Source organism: Rutidosis leptorrhynchoides, chromosome 3 (assembly GCF_046630445.1).
Source record: "Rutidosis leptorrhynchoides isolate AG116_Rl617_1_P2 chromosome 3, CSIRO_AGI_Rlap_v1, whole genome shotgun sequence".
Lineage (NCBI taxonomy): Eukaryota > Viridiplantae > Streptophyta > Magnoliopsida > Asterales > Asteraceae > Rutidosis > Rutidosis leptorrhynchoides.
Window position 1 is genome coordinate 521,014,136 of NC_092335.1, and position 13,491 is coordinate 521,027,626.

The 13,491-nt window shown below is 31.0% G+C and overlaps 1 protein-coding gene across 1 annotated transcript; it reads left to right on the forward strand.

Moving 5' to 3' along the window:
* Positions 1–10,125: 10,125 nt before the first annotated feature.
* LOC139898326 (nucleoid-associated protein At4g30620, chloroplastic-like) lies at positions 10,126–13,216 on the forward strand. Its single transcript, XM_071881051.1, has 8 exons — positions 10,126–10,282; positions 11,218–11,351; positions 11,576–11,676; positions 11,817–11,856; positions 12,084–12,155; positions 12,344–12,400; positions 12,501–12,641; positions 12,946–13,216. Exons 1-7 carry the CDS (start codon positions 10,213–10,215, stop codon positions 12,576–12,578), a joined length of 552 nt encoding a protein of 183 aa, XP_071737152.1. The 5' UTR covers positions 10,126–10,212; the 3' UTR covers positions 12,579–12,641; positions 12,946–13,216.
* The last annotated feature ends 275 nt before the right edge of the window (positions 13,217–13,491 follow it).

Sequence of the window (13,491 nt, forward strand, 5' to 3'; positions counted from 1 at the left end):
TTACCCTTATCCACGCCGGAACCTATAAAATGGTAAACAACGAGAGGGTAAGCTAACGCTTAGTGAATAGAATAAATATACACATGCATATAAGACTTACCTACTCGCATCCACGGTATCATATAACGCATACAAACGCATAACGCCTCAATAAACAAGCTAGTACCATCAAATCGTACAACTAGCAACATCAATAGCATAATATTCATAATAATAATTAAATGCTAACGTCAACAACTATAAACCATGGTTAACCAATATCTTCGCAAGGGAATGACTTCGCGAAACAAGTCATCGATGTTCATAACAACCGTTAGCTCCCAAAAACGGCTATGGTATACTAACCCCCGAGGTGTTCCAAAAACAGCTATGGCATCACCCCCAAGTGTTCCCAAAAATGGCTATGGCATCACTTGATCAACGTGTGAGTAAAACACGGCTATTACTCACAATCACGTACACAAACACGGCTATGTGCACAATAACTCGGATAATATCGTGGGAGTAAAACACGGCTATTACTCGCCATTATATGCACAAACACGGCTATGTGCATAATTATAAAACGTGGACAAAACGGCTATGCCTCACAACTATGGTCACAAAATGGCTATGTGACACCATTAATACGGCACGTAAATCATATACATACATAAATAGATTTTCCACTCACTTCAAAGTCTTGATGAGAGATAGACAAGCTTGGAAATCTTCAATGTAACGTACCTATTACATTATATATAATATCAATCACAAACTCAAGTTGGTCAACCAACTCAAACTCCATTCTATAGTCATTTTGACCCATGGTGCAATCTCGACCCATTTGCAACCTTAACCCTAATATTTGGGTCAATCATAACCAAAACCCTAACATTTGTCAAATTAGGTCTTAAAACACTTTTCAACACAAGATCTATGCATTTTAAACATACACTAACTATCTTAGGTCCATTATGACCCATTTGACCACTTAAAAGTCAATACACCCATTTCGGGTCACCCACTAACCCACTTAACACCCATTTACATATATATAAGTGTGCTAGTACTTTAACTAACCAATTTAGGCTCATAAACATAGTTTACTACTTTGAAAACCCTAGTTAATCATCTTTGGGTCTACATGACCCAAATTCACCCAAAACACCCAATTTACTAACAAATGGGTTTTAGGTTCATCACTTACCCCAAACCCTAACCCATAATCAAATTAAAATTAAGAAATCAAGATTAGAGCATACCACTACCACCAAAACGTAGCTAGAGGGTAGATGAACAACTTTAAAGCTTGCACTTAGACCCGATTCAACCTTCTTCTTCCTTATTTTGAGCTCTCTCACTCTAGAAAAACCCTCTCTCTCTAAAATTGAATGGATGAGGTTGATGTAGGTGGAAATAGAGTTAATGAGGGCCCAACAACTGGTTTAGGGCCTTAAAGTCGGACCCCATGTGATTTTACCAATTTACCCCCAAAATATCTAATTTTAAAAGGAAGTGAGCTGTCACAGCATATCGGCGCGGCGCGCCAAAAGGCTGCGCGGCGCGCCATTCGCCCAGTCCAGATTCTGCCTTTTATTTAAAATATGAAACGAACACTCACTCAACCCATACCGTATTTACACATATGTACGATGAAATAATAGGGTCTTACAATAATACATCAAAATCAAAAGTACTTATACATATCGTGGTTAAAGGAATTTGGACCAAAACTGATGTATCTTTGAAACTTTGCAATTTACAATCACTAATCGATTTCATGTCGTTAACTAATTTTATTGTGAAAAAACTCAACAAAAAAATACTACAGATTTACATTTAGATCTGGAGAAAGAAGTGAGATACTGAGATGTGAGTTACCTTGATACAGTAGTGTAATGCCAGAAGCAGAGAAATCACAGATGAATATGAAGATGTGCCAGAAGCAGATGAAAGCAGAGAAAGAAGTTAGGGTTTTCTACTTTTCTAACTTTTGGATAAATGGGACCATGAAAACCCCCTTTACTCATTCTAAATTTCAACTCTTTTAGGCTTTGTCGGTATTAAAAATTTTGGTGGAGGGAACTCGAAATTTTCATGAAATTTTCCCGTCGATTAATTATCATTTATTCATTTACTATCATTTTTATTTATTTACTGTATTAAGTATTTGATTATATTAAATATTAGTACTCCGTATTATTATTTACTATTCTTTTTATCATATTAAGATTATTTTTTATTATTTTTATAATTATCTTTTACTTTTATTAACAGTATTATTTTTATTTGTTACTCATCTGTCCCATATCTATTCTCCATTATTCTATTTTGGTATGTTCCAAATTAATTGTCCACTTTCATAAATGAAAAATAATAATTTTTATTTATTCAATCACCGCGTTCATCGTTAACTTTTGACAGTCATATTCAACCGTCATTCAATTGACATTCGATCGTCGTCACCTCATTCAATGTCGCATCATTCTAACTTTATATTCAAATGTTATTTTTTTTTGGCGAAAAAGGACGTATTATAAATGAAAATCGAATCATCCAAAAGATGATTGATCGAAACATACATACCGAGAAAGAAATTGACATGCGACAATGAAAAAGACCTCTTTCGTATGGAGCATTTTTTTTTTGAACAGCTATTGAGATCACCCGAGAAAAAGACGGAGCGTTTCTGAATCGTTTATTTTCTAATATTGGTGTGCTTGAGGATCTTACAAGACATCCGATAACTTTTTATGATATTCAATGTTTCGTATTTTAAATATGGAAGTTGGACGGGAAGATGTGTTTGGCAAACTTAACTCTGATGTGGCTTATATATTGATAAACATAAGCTTTAAGTAACACCGTTTTGTAATATATAATATAATGACGTGGATTGATGCAACGTTGTAATAACTGTTGTGTTATGGTGTGTGCCACAATACTAATAAATAGTGTTGTAAAAACGGTCGAGATGGGCGTCACAATGGTTTTTACCATTTGCAACGGCCCTAAAAACGGCTAAAAAATGTCAACGTCGCGAAAAGACGGTCAACTACGGCCGAGACGGATGTTGACCAACGTTGACTTTTTCGTTGCGACGTTTTAATGTCCCTATCGTATTAACTCCGTCTCGCGTCTTTTTCAACCTTGCTAGTAAGTAATATTACTACTTGAACTCTATTTTTTTTTACCATTTAGTGGCGCTGGTGCGCCACAAAAGGCGCCACAATAGTGTTGGCGGGAATTTTTTTCCTTTCGGAGGGAAAAAATTAAAATGAAAAAGAAAATACATTAAGTGACAATTTTGTGCGCCACAAAAGACTTGACGGGTTTTTTTTCATAAGCTTCATTTATTTAAATCTAAAATAAATTCAATAAATCAAATGTGGCGCCACAAGCGCCACAAAAAGCGCCACAAATGACAACGTTTGACCAAAACTAAGCGAGCGTTGAAAATTTTGTCATTTAGTGACCCTTTAGTGGCGCTTTTGGAGCGCCACAAAAGGCATGCGTCCCCTGTTCTCATTTTTCTAGTAGTGGATGACGACGAATTAAACTCAATAATGTGAATTAAATTAAATTTTCTGTTTATATGACGCGAGAAAGAATTAACTGGGTACACGTGGGCCATAAGAGGCAGGAATGCTGACACGTATTGGACAAAGTATTGGATAAAGTAATGAAGGTGGTCATTTAGACACAAACTAGTCAATTATATATTCTAATGATTAATGATATAAAATAATGTAAATGGACAAAAGTGCATTCACATGCATGGCACATGTGAGGGATAACCTGTTAAATCTTGACCATAGTTAGTCTTAGGTACTATCCACGTTAGTTCTACATATTTGAGGTACCACCGAAGTTAAAAATTAAGTTTAGGTGCTGTGGTGAAAAAGTTGACAAACCATAGGTACTATGGACTTAATTTTAACTTTTTATTTTTACATATGTTCAAACTTCAGTCCTCAACTCCTCATTAGGCATTAAACCTTTGGCATTAAACACCAACATTATACATTAGGCATTAACAATTATTCATTGGGCATTAAACATTAAACATTAAACATAGATGTTAAAAGGTCATAAAAGTGTTAACGCCCCAAGAATTAATGTAGGTAACGTGGAGCAAGTCCGGAAAAACTGCTTCAGTTCGAATTGTTCTATGCCTCGAACTCAAATTTTGTAATGAACGAAAATAAAAGAAGTGAAGATAAATAAAAAAGATATAAAGGAAATTAAACTAAAATCGTACGTTCACTTTATTTCAATATTTTTATAGAATACAATTCTCTTCTAATTTGTTAGGAGAATGTTTAACGTAACATTTAAAAGTATAAGCATATCATATTTAAATTCATTATTTATTTATAACTCATAGAATAAATATTGATACCTGTTATAAAATATCTAGATTGTGTTATAAAATATCTAGATTGGATGTTAATTTTATTATTATTATATTTCTTGCATAGTAATATTTTATACTATAAATAGACATGTATGGTAACCATTTAAGGTGCACCATTTCTCTTGAAATATCAATATCAATATTTTTTCTCTCCTTCTTCTCTCTTTTTCTCTCTTTGTTCTTATAACCATTAAAGGTAGTTATAAGCCTACTGAATTATAACACGTTATCAGCACGAAAAGCTTAGTGTAATTAAAAGATATCTCAAACGATCACGAATCACTAATCAAGGTATGAAATTATTAATAATTTTCAGACTCGAATATATCAAATTTTGGACTACTAACATTTATATTTATGTTATTTAAGTTATATATGGTCGGTTATACCACCTGAATTATATTTCTGTAATCTAACTTTTACTAACTTCACTAACATTTATATTTATGTTATTTAAGTTATATATGGTCGGTTATACCACCTGAATTATATTTCTGTAATCTAACTTTTACTAACTTCACTAACATTTATATTTATGTTATTTAAGTTATATATGGTCGGTTATACCACCTGAATTATATTTTCTGTAATCTAACTCTTATTAACTTCATTAACATTTATATTTATGTTAATAAGACCTCATGATTGTACGCAACACGTCATTTGACAACACGGTACTTTATGTACGCAACACATCATTTGACAACACGGTACCATGGGTCATTTGACAACACGGTACCATGGGTCATTTGACAACACGGTACTTTAATTCCTATCAATACGAATACGACGGGGTCTTTATATGTTATCTAACATTTATGATTACTTATGCAATTAATCATTATTTATTTCATGCATACTAATGTTTATTCTTAAATTTATAATTTTAAAAGTTAAAATAAAAAAATAGTTTGTATTTTTATTAAAAGTAAATCTTAAAAGTTAAAATAAGAAAAAGTAGTTTGTACTTTTATTAAAAGTAAATCTTAAAAGTTAAAATACAAAAAGTAGTTTGTATTTTTATTAAAAGTAAATCTTAAAAGTTAAAATAAGAAAAAGTAGTTTGTATTTTTATTAAAAGTATATCTTAAAAGTTAAAGTAAGAAAAAAAAGGGGATGGTAAAATGGAATAGTTTTTTGTCAAAAATGAAGTATTGAAAATGAAGTGGTCTCCTTCTATAACTAAAAAAATATATATACTTTTATCAAATGAATTTTTTTGTGGCCGACAATTTCAAACACGAGTCCGTGTTTAGTTTATCAAGAATATCTCTTGCTTTGGTGAAAGGTCACGATCACGATATCAGGTGTTGTGAAAGAATTAAAAAATTGGTCAAGTGGCCTTTTAAAAACTAGAAAAAAAATTTAAACAAAAAGTTTTTTTTATATATTTATAATTTACGGGTAACGTAAAAAAAAGGAAGTTTTTTTTTTAAAAAAAAAAAACAAAGAAAGTGTTTAAATGAGTTTTACAGAAAGGGAGAAAGCAAAGTAAAAAAAAAACTTTTTTCCAAACAAAGGTAAATGAAAGTAGGACTTAATACAAGAAAAAAGTAAACATCTCCTAGACGTGATAAAATCTATCAATGATAAGTATTAGACTTGATGAGCTAAATGTGACAAAAATGTTTCAACATGTCTTATGTTAATTTTCTAAAATAAGTTATTATTATTCTGAGTTTAACACATATACATATGTTAATTAAAAACAACCTTTTTGTTCTTATGTAGTGTTGGGTTGCAATTTTGGTTGTATGCCATAATTCCATCCAGTAGAGTGACAATAGAAAACTTTTGATGATAATCAATAAAAAACTTTTTTCAAAACTTGTCAAATGTTTTGTTAAAAACGTGACCGTTGAAAAAAGGAGGTTGAATAATAAAACTTAAAAAACAAATTATTTTTTTAAGAGTGTGCATCAAAATGGCCCGTTTAATAATGGGGAGTAAAAATATAGTCAAATTGTTTCAACGAACAAGGGTTCAATTGGATGTCTCTTAAAAAAAAATCCGCGGGTACGGGTGATGGATCCAATGGATTCGCATCCACGACCCGCGGGTGCTATCCCTAATTGTGACAAGTACAAATCAACTAAAAGTCTAAAAAATAAATGCTCTTATAGGGACCAAATGTTCACAATAATTGCCTAAGCTAGATATGAAACAAATAGTTCATAAAAAAAAAAAAAAAAGGTCGTTGTGCGTTTTCGGGATGATAGCCGAAATACACTTACAAAAGTAGGTCAGCCGTCAATTCTTTATGGCCATATCAATGTAGATCAATAAAATCATTTATGGTTTTGATAAAAGATTAATTAAAAATTAATTGTTTTTTGGTCTTGGATTCTCGGTAACAAAAGCAAAGGTTGTTTTTGGTTGCCACAACAAACAAGACAGAGGTTGTTGACTTTTGTTGTTAAACATGGCACAAGTGAACAATAACAATAGATTATTGTTTTTGAAAAGAATAATGATGCGTTAATTTTATTGTATAAAATAAAATTAAAGAAAATGATTTTCATTGATGACTATGAACAAACGCAAACAAAGTGTTTGTGGTATTTGGTGATTAAAAAAAAGTGCATCTAAAGCTTCTACTGAAAATAATATGCATCTAAAGCTTCTACTGAAAATTAATGTGCAAGGTACAACGTATAACTATATGGTCAAATTCATTTGAGCCTTCGGAGTCACAAGTATATGATGTATATATATATTACTCAATTAACAAAATAGTAAATATAAATTAATTCATATGAATAGTAAAACGAAATTAATTAATTTACCATTCACATAAAAAAGCGCATATGATAAAAAGCGCATCGCATATGATAAGCGCATATGATAAAAAGCGAATATGATGAAAAGCACAACGCATATGATGAAAATCGCATATGATTAAAAGCGCATATGGTGAAAAACACAGCGCATATGATTAAAAGCGTATATGGTGAAAAGGATATATGATAAAAAAAAAACACATATGGTGATTTATAAAAAAAAAAAAAAAAACACATATGGTGATTAATGGAAAGCACATATGGTGATTAATAAAAAGTATATTGTAAAAAAGAATCACAAATGTTTCTTGAAAGAATTCAAGGTAAGATATATGAACCAATTCATCCATCATGTGAACCATTTTGATATTTCATGGTTCTAATAGACGCATCTAGCGGATGGTCTCATATTTGTATGTTATCAAGCCGTAATATGGCATTTGCAAAGTTTCTTGCACAAATTATTAAATTGAGAACACATTATTCTGATTACACCATTAAAAGGATGAGACTTGATAATGCTGGTGAGTTAACATCTCAAGCATTTAATGATCATTATATATCTACAGGGATTGTTGTTGAACATCCAGTTGCTCATGTGCAGACACAAAATTGGTTTAGCTGAATCAATAGATAAACGCTTACAGCTAATAACTAGACAATTGATAATGAGTACAAATCTCTCAATATTTATATGTGGACATGTAAATTTACATGCTGCGACATTAATTCGCATTATACCATGTGGAAGTCGTAAATATTTTCACTTAATACTTGATTTTGGCCAAGAGCCAAATATTTTCTACCTTAAAACATTGGTTGTGCAGTGTATGTTCCAATTATATCACCACAACACAATAAAATGGTTCTTCAAAGAAAGATGATAATATATTTTGAATATAAAACATCTTCAATCATAAGATATATTGAACCCATGATGGGTGATGTTTTTACAGCACGTTTTGCTGATTGTCATTTTAATAAAACATTGTTCCCTAGATTAGGGGGAGAAATAAAAATAAAAAATAAAATGATGCTTCATGATGTGAACATCAATTAAGGTATATTGAACTCGCACAAAAGAATGTGAAACGAAAGTTCAAAAATAATGCATATGCAAGAACTTGCAAATTAATTACTTTATGCATTTACAGATATAAAAAAGTGACTAAATCATATATACCAGCGATAAATGCTCCAGCTCGAACTGAAATTCCAAAAGCTGGCAATAATGTCACTGTTGAGTCTTTGCCACGCATCAAACGTGGAAGATCAATTGGTTCCGAAGATAAAAATCCTCGAAAAAGAAAATCAGCTGATAATGAGGTAAGAGAAAGTGTTCAAGAAGAACCACAAATCAATATTCCTTCTGTAGAGGATATTGATAAATGTAAATACTAAAATTGCGATAAATTATGCAATATTATGGAACCGAAATGAAACTAAAATCTCTAAGAGATATTTTCATATAATGTTACAATGACATCATGAATAAAGATGATGATCTGGAACTAAAATCTGTCATTGAATATACAAAATGGACATGATTGAGCTCAATGGAAAGGAGCAATAAGAGCTGAATTAGAATCGCTCGATAAAAGAAAAGTTTTCGGATCAATCGTTATCACTTTTAAAGATGTGAAACGTATGGGATACAAATGAATTTTTATCCGAAAAGAAATGTGCAAATGAAGTTACAAGGCAAAACTAGACTTGTAACTCAATATTTCCCACAAAGACCAGAAATGAATTAGGAGGAAAAATTATCCTCCTGTAATGGATACAATTACTTATTAGATACTTAATCAACCTGGTAGTTATTTAAATGCATCTCTTGAATGTTGTTACTACTTATCTGTATGGATCACTTAATAGTGATATATATGAATATACCTAAAGGGTTAAGGTATCATAAGCATCTAATGTAAAACCCAAGGGAATATATTCCATTAAATCACAAAGATTTCTAAGTGGGTTTATACAAACGGGACGTATGTGGTATAACCGATTAAATGACTACTTGATAAAAAAAAAAGGGTATAAATATAAACTTATTTTGCACGTATGTTTTATAAAAACAATGTTCGGATATGAGATCGTAGTTGTTTATGTCAATGTTCTTAACATCATATGAACAAATAAAGAGATCTATGAAATCATTCAACTTCTAAAGAATTATTTTGAAATGAAAGATCTTGAAAAAACCAAGTATTACCTTGGATTGCAAATTGAGCATATGCCTAATGGTTTACTTGTACATCAAACAACTTATACCGAAAAGATATAAGCCTAATGAATTATAACAATACCAAATTAATTAATGAAATTGATACTGCAAATAATTAGCTTTTCAGAGGGGGTTTTTCAACCTTCAACCGTACTGCAGAGTTATTGCGATTTGAGTTTTCTTCTAACGCGTGTGTAAGTGATAAGCGAATGTGGTTAAGTCCCATTTGAACGATGTCAATACTGTTGTCCAAAAAAAGAATGAAAGATGGTTTGATCATAAGGGTAAGTGCAAGAAAAGATTGTCCCGAGTTCAGAGAGCTGGAGAGGTTTACTAACGATCGGTTCTTGATTTAGTTTCTTATGGTTTAGCCTCATTTGATGTTGGTTGTTTTCTTAGCACGAATGTGATTTTTTCCTTATAATTTTAAGCTATTTCTTTTGTTTATCCACTTGTTTTTAGCTTTGTTGGTTTTTAGTTTGGTAGGGTTTTGCATAATTTAGCTTCCTCTTTGGCTATGTTTGTGATGCCTAGTTATGTTTTATGGTTTATTTGTTTGGTCTTTGTATTCGTTTGGATTATTTCATTTTTGATGAAAGTTTCATTTTCTATGTTTTTTCCGTTGTCTTTTTTTAATAAACGAAAAATCAAGAATAATAGTAAAATTAAAATTAAAATAATAAATTAAAGGAAGAAAAAAAAGGAAACGAAAGCGAAAAATATACTCCAGCAGTAAACATAACTTTCAATCTAATCCTTTATTCCTGCTACACTTTTTTCTTCCAAACCCTCACCCACCGATAAAAATGGCGTCAGCAAGTGGCTTCACAGCTCAGATTTCAAATTTTAATGGCGTTTCTTCGTCATCTTCATTCCGTAATCTTCTTCTAAACTTAATCTTGTTTTGATTCTGATTTTTCCTTCCTATTTGATTTGAATATTTGATGTATTTTTGTAATTTGCGGTGAATATTTTGTAATATTCACTGTTATTTTTTGTTGTTATCATCATTATTATTGATATATTGTTTTATTAAGTAGGGCATGTGAATTTGAAGTTTAAAAAAGGATGTATCTGAGTATATGTAAGTTTAAGAAAAAAGGAACATAATTAATAGAAGTTACACATAAAAACCTCTAAAAGTATTGACTAAGCTTGTTTTATGTAGTTTAAAAATAAATAGTAGTTTTTTTTAGAAGATGAATATGCTGAAAATATTATCTATTTTCTCTATTATTAGACTTTAGAGATAAAGTCATAAAGATAGATTTATAGTTGGAGAGGGCCTTAGCTTGTGAATGAGATAATCTTAACTTTATAATCTTACAGGAACTATACAATACAAATGTAAGGATAAAGTAGTCCAAATACATACATACACTCAATGATTGTTTATCAATATAGTATAATGTTGTGTACAAACCACCTCCTTTATAAAGCTTTTGGCTATTACAAATTCTGTTATGATTCTTGCACTTCAACATGTGGAATGGAAACTACATGAGGCACGTTCGAGTAATTTTGCTAATTTGTTTTTCTGCAAGCGTTTTACTCATAAATTTTTTTATGAAACAGTGAAAATTTATCAAGAATTAAATTGCCATACTGATATGGATTGAATTAATTGTGCGATATCAATGGCTGATACATTTGAGTTGTCACTAAGACGATATGATATACCTTTATGTGTAATTGATTGTTGCAGTGATATAGAACTTTGAGAGGTTGCCTTCTTTTAAACACCTTCTTTTATGTCTTGCAGTTTGACAGTACTGCACAAATATATTTAATTTATTTTACTTAAATTGCAGAAAAAACAAGCCTAAAACCAACTTCAGTTGGTATGAGGACCCTATTTCAACATGGTCATCGAAAACTTGTTGATAACCGCCGATCTCTTCATGTTGTCGCCTTATTTGGAGGAGGAAAGAAGGATGACGGAAAGGTAAAAAAATTTGTCATGTTTACAGCGTCTTTATTTAAACTGATCATGATAATAAGGATAGTTTATAACTATATCAACATAGCAGTATCTGTGTATTATATTATACGTATCAGATTTCACAATTGAGATGGTCTGTCCTTCTATGTGCATAGTAGAGTAAGTTTTGTGAAATATGATTGAAATAACTTATATTTTATATTTATATATTTTCATTTTGATATTAGGCAGGGGTTTTTGGAAACATGCAAAATCTATATGAGACTGTAAAGAAGGCACAAATGGTCGTTCAGGTTGAGGCAGTACGTGTGCAAAAAGAACTTGCCATGTGCGTATACTTCCTTTCCTTTTTATACATAATAATAAATACAAATTCAAAAGCCTGTGTCTGTTTATACATTTACTATCATATATTTGGGCTCATGGGTTTTTTATTAGTAAGTTAAATGGATATTTTTTTTATTGCAGAGCTGAGTTTGACGGTTATTGTGAAGGCGAGTTAGTAAAGGTGTGTTGTGTTTTCATACCTGTTTATCACGTCAATAAATTTTTAATTGAAATTTGTATAAATAAATGGTTCCTCGAGTATTAGTTAACTATCCATATGTTGTAGAACCAAAAGCTATATTTATTCATGTAAGGGATTAGTATGTTTTGTTCAGTAAGCTGTATTAATTAGTTAACTATATATATCTAGCTTCGATAAACAACTTTATTAATATCTGAAATGCTTAGGTCACGCTTTCTGGGAACCAACAACCGGTGCGCACGGAAATAACCGAGGCTGCAATGGAGTTAGGATCAGAAGTAAGTTTATATCTGTAACTTTATCTTTGGGCTATTTGTCAAATGTGTTGGTGGGATGTATATGACTATATATATGATTGTATCTATCACTCAGCTCATGTATAAGTATCATATTCGAAGCTAGATGTGGCAATTTATTGAACTGATTAATAAAAATTGATTGTTATATATTAACTTAACACGTGCAGAAACTTTCACTTCTGATTACCGAAGCATATAGGGATGCCCATCAAAAAAGTGTCCAGGTTCATATTATGTATTATGAATATAATATTAATTAATATCAATATTTTACCTCTCGACTATATCTGAGATTTACCGTTATACCCTTTTCTTATTTTTCAGGCCATGAAAGCTCGAATGGGTGATCTTGCACAGAGCTTAGGAATGCCACCTGGCATGGGTGACGTGTTGAAGCAATAATCTATCCTTCTTTTACATCATATTCCAAAAAGCTGCAGTTTTGTAGACTAACTGTGTTAAAAGGTTCGCATTTTGCTCTAAAATTACTAATTAGTGAAATTTAGCTATCATGAGAATAGGTAAATCGATGTAGTATATATTTATGCAATGTTTCAAACTAAAAGTCTAGAATAGGTGGATTGGATGAATTAAGACGTCTCTAATGTGTGTTTATTAAAGTCTCCTTTGTTAGTCTTTTTGAATTTTGTAAATAGTTGTGTATAAATGGTATTTCAAAAATTATTAGGAGTAGTATCAAAATACAATCTTTCTGAATTTTTATATATTTTGAACAAATGAACGATTATGTTTATCTTTGTTTCTGTAGGTATTGTATCAGGTTTCACATTAAAGCTGTTTGTTGAATGAAGAAATAGTGGTCACAGGAACCAAGAAAGTTTATATATGAACAAAGGAACAAAAAACGCATTTCTTTGTTTTTAATGTTGCACAAAATATATGTTCGAGGGAAGTGTACGTTGGTTTAGTTCTATACGTTTGATCGTGGAATTAAGTTCTTTTTTGCGAATCCGTGTGGATTCTCAAATTTTATATCAACTTTGCTGAGAAATCCTTGAAAATTCTTTTGTTGCTCGAAATCCTTGCGAAATTTACTTAGTAAGCATAAAGCCACAAGATGAAAATTGTGATTTACCCTTTGAAATATAAGATTATAACTTATAAGATATAAGATATAGAAACTTGTAAAAGAAAATCAATAATTACAAGTTTCTGATAATGAGAAACTATTGGAACACCTCCTAAATTTATGATAATCATTTATGTGTTAATCACACATTTTATTTATCTCCATATAATTCTCTACCCCTCACATATCCTTCATTTTCTCCAATTTTTTCATCCTTTAGTTAAA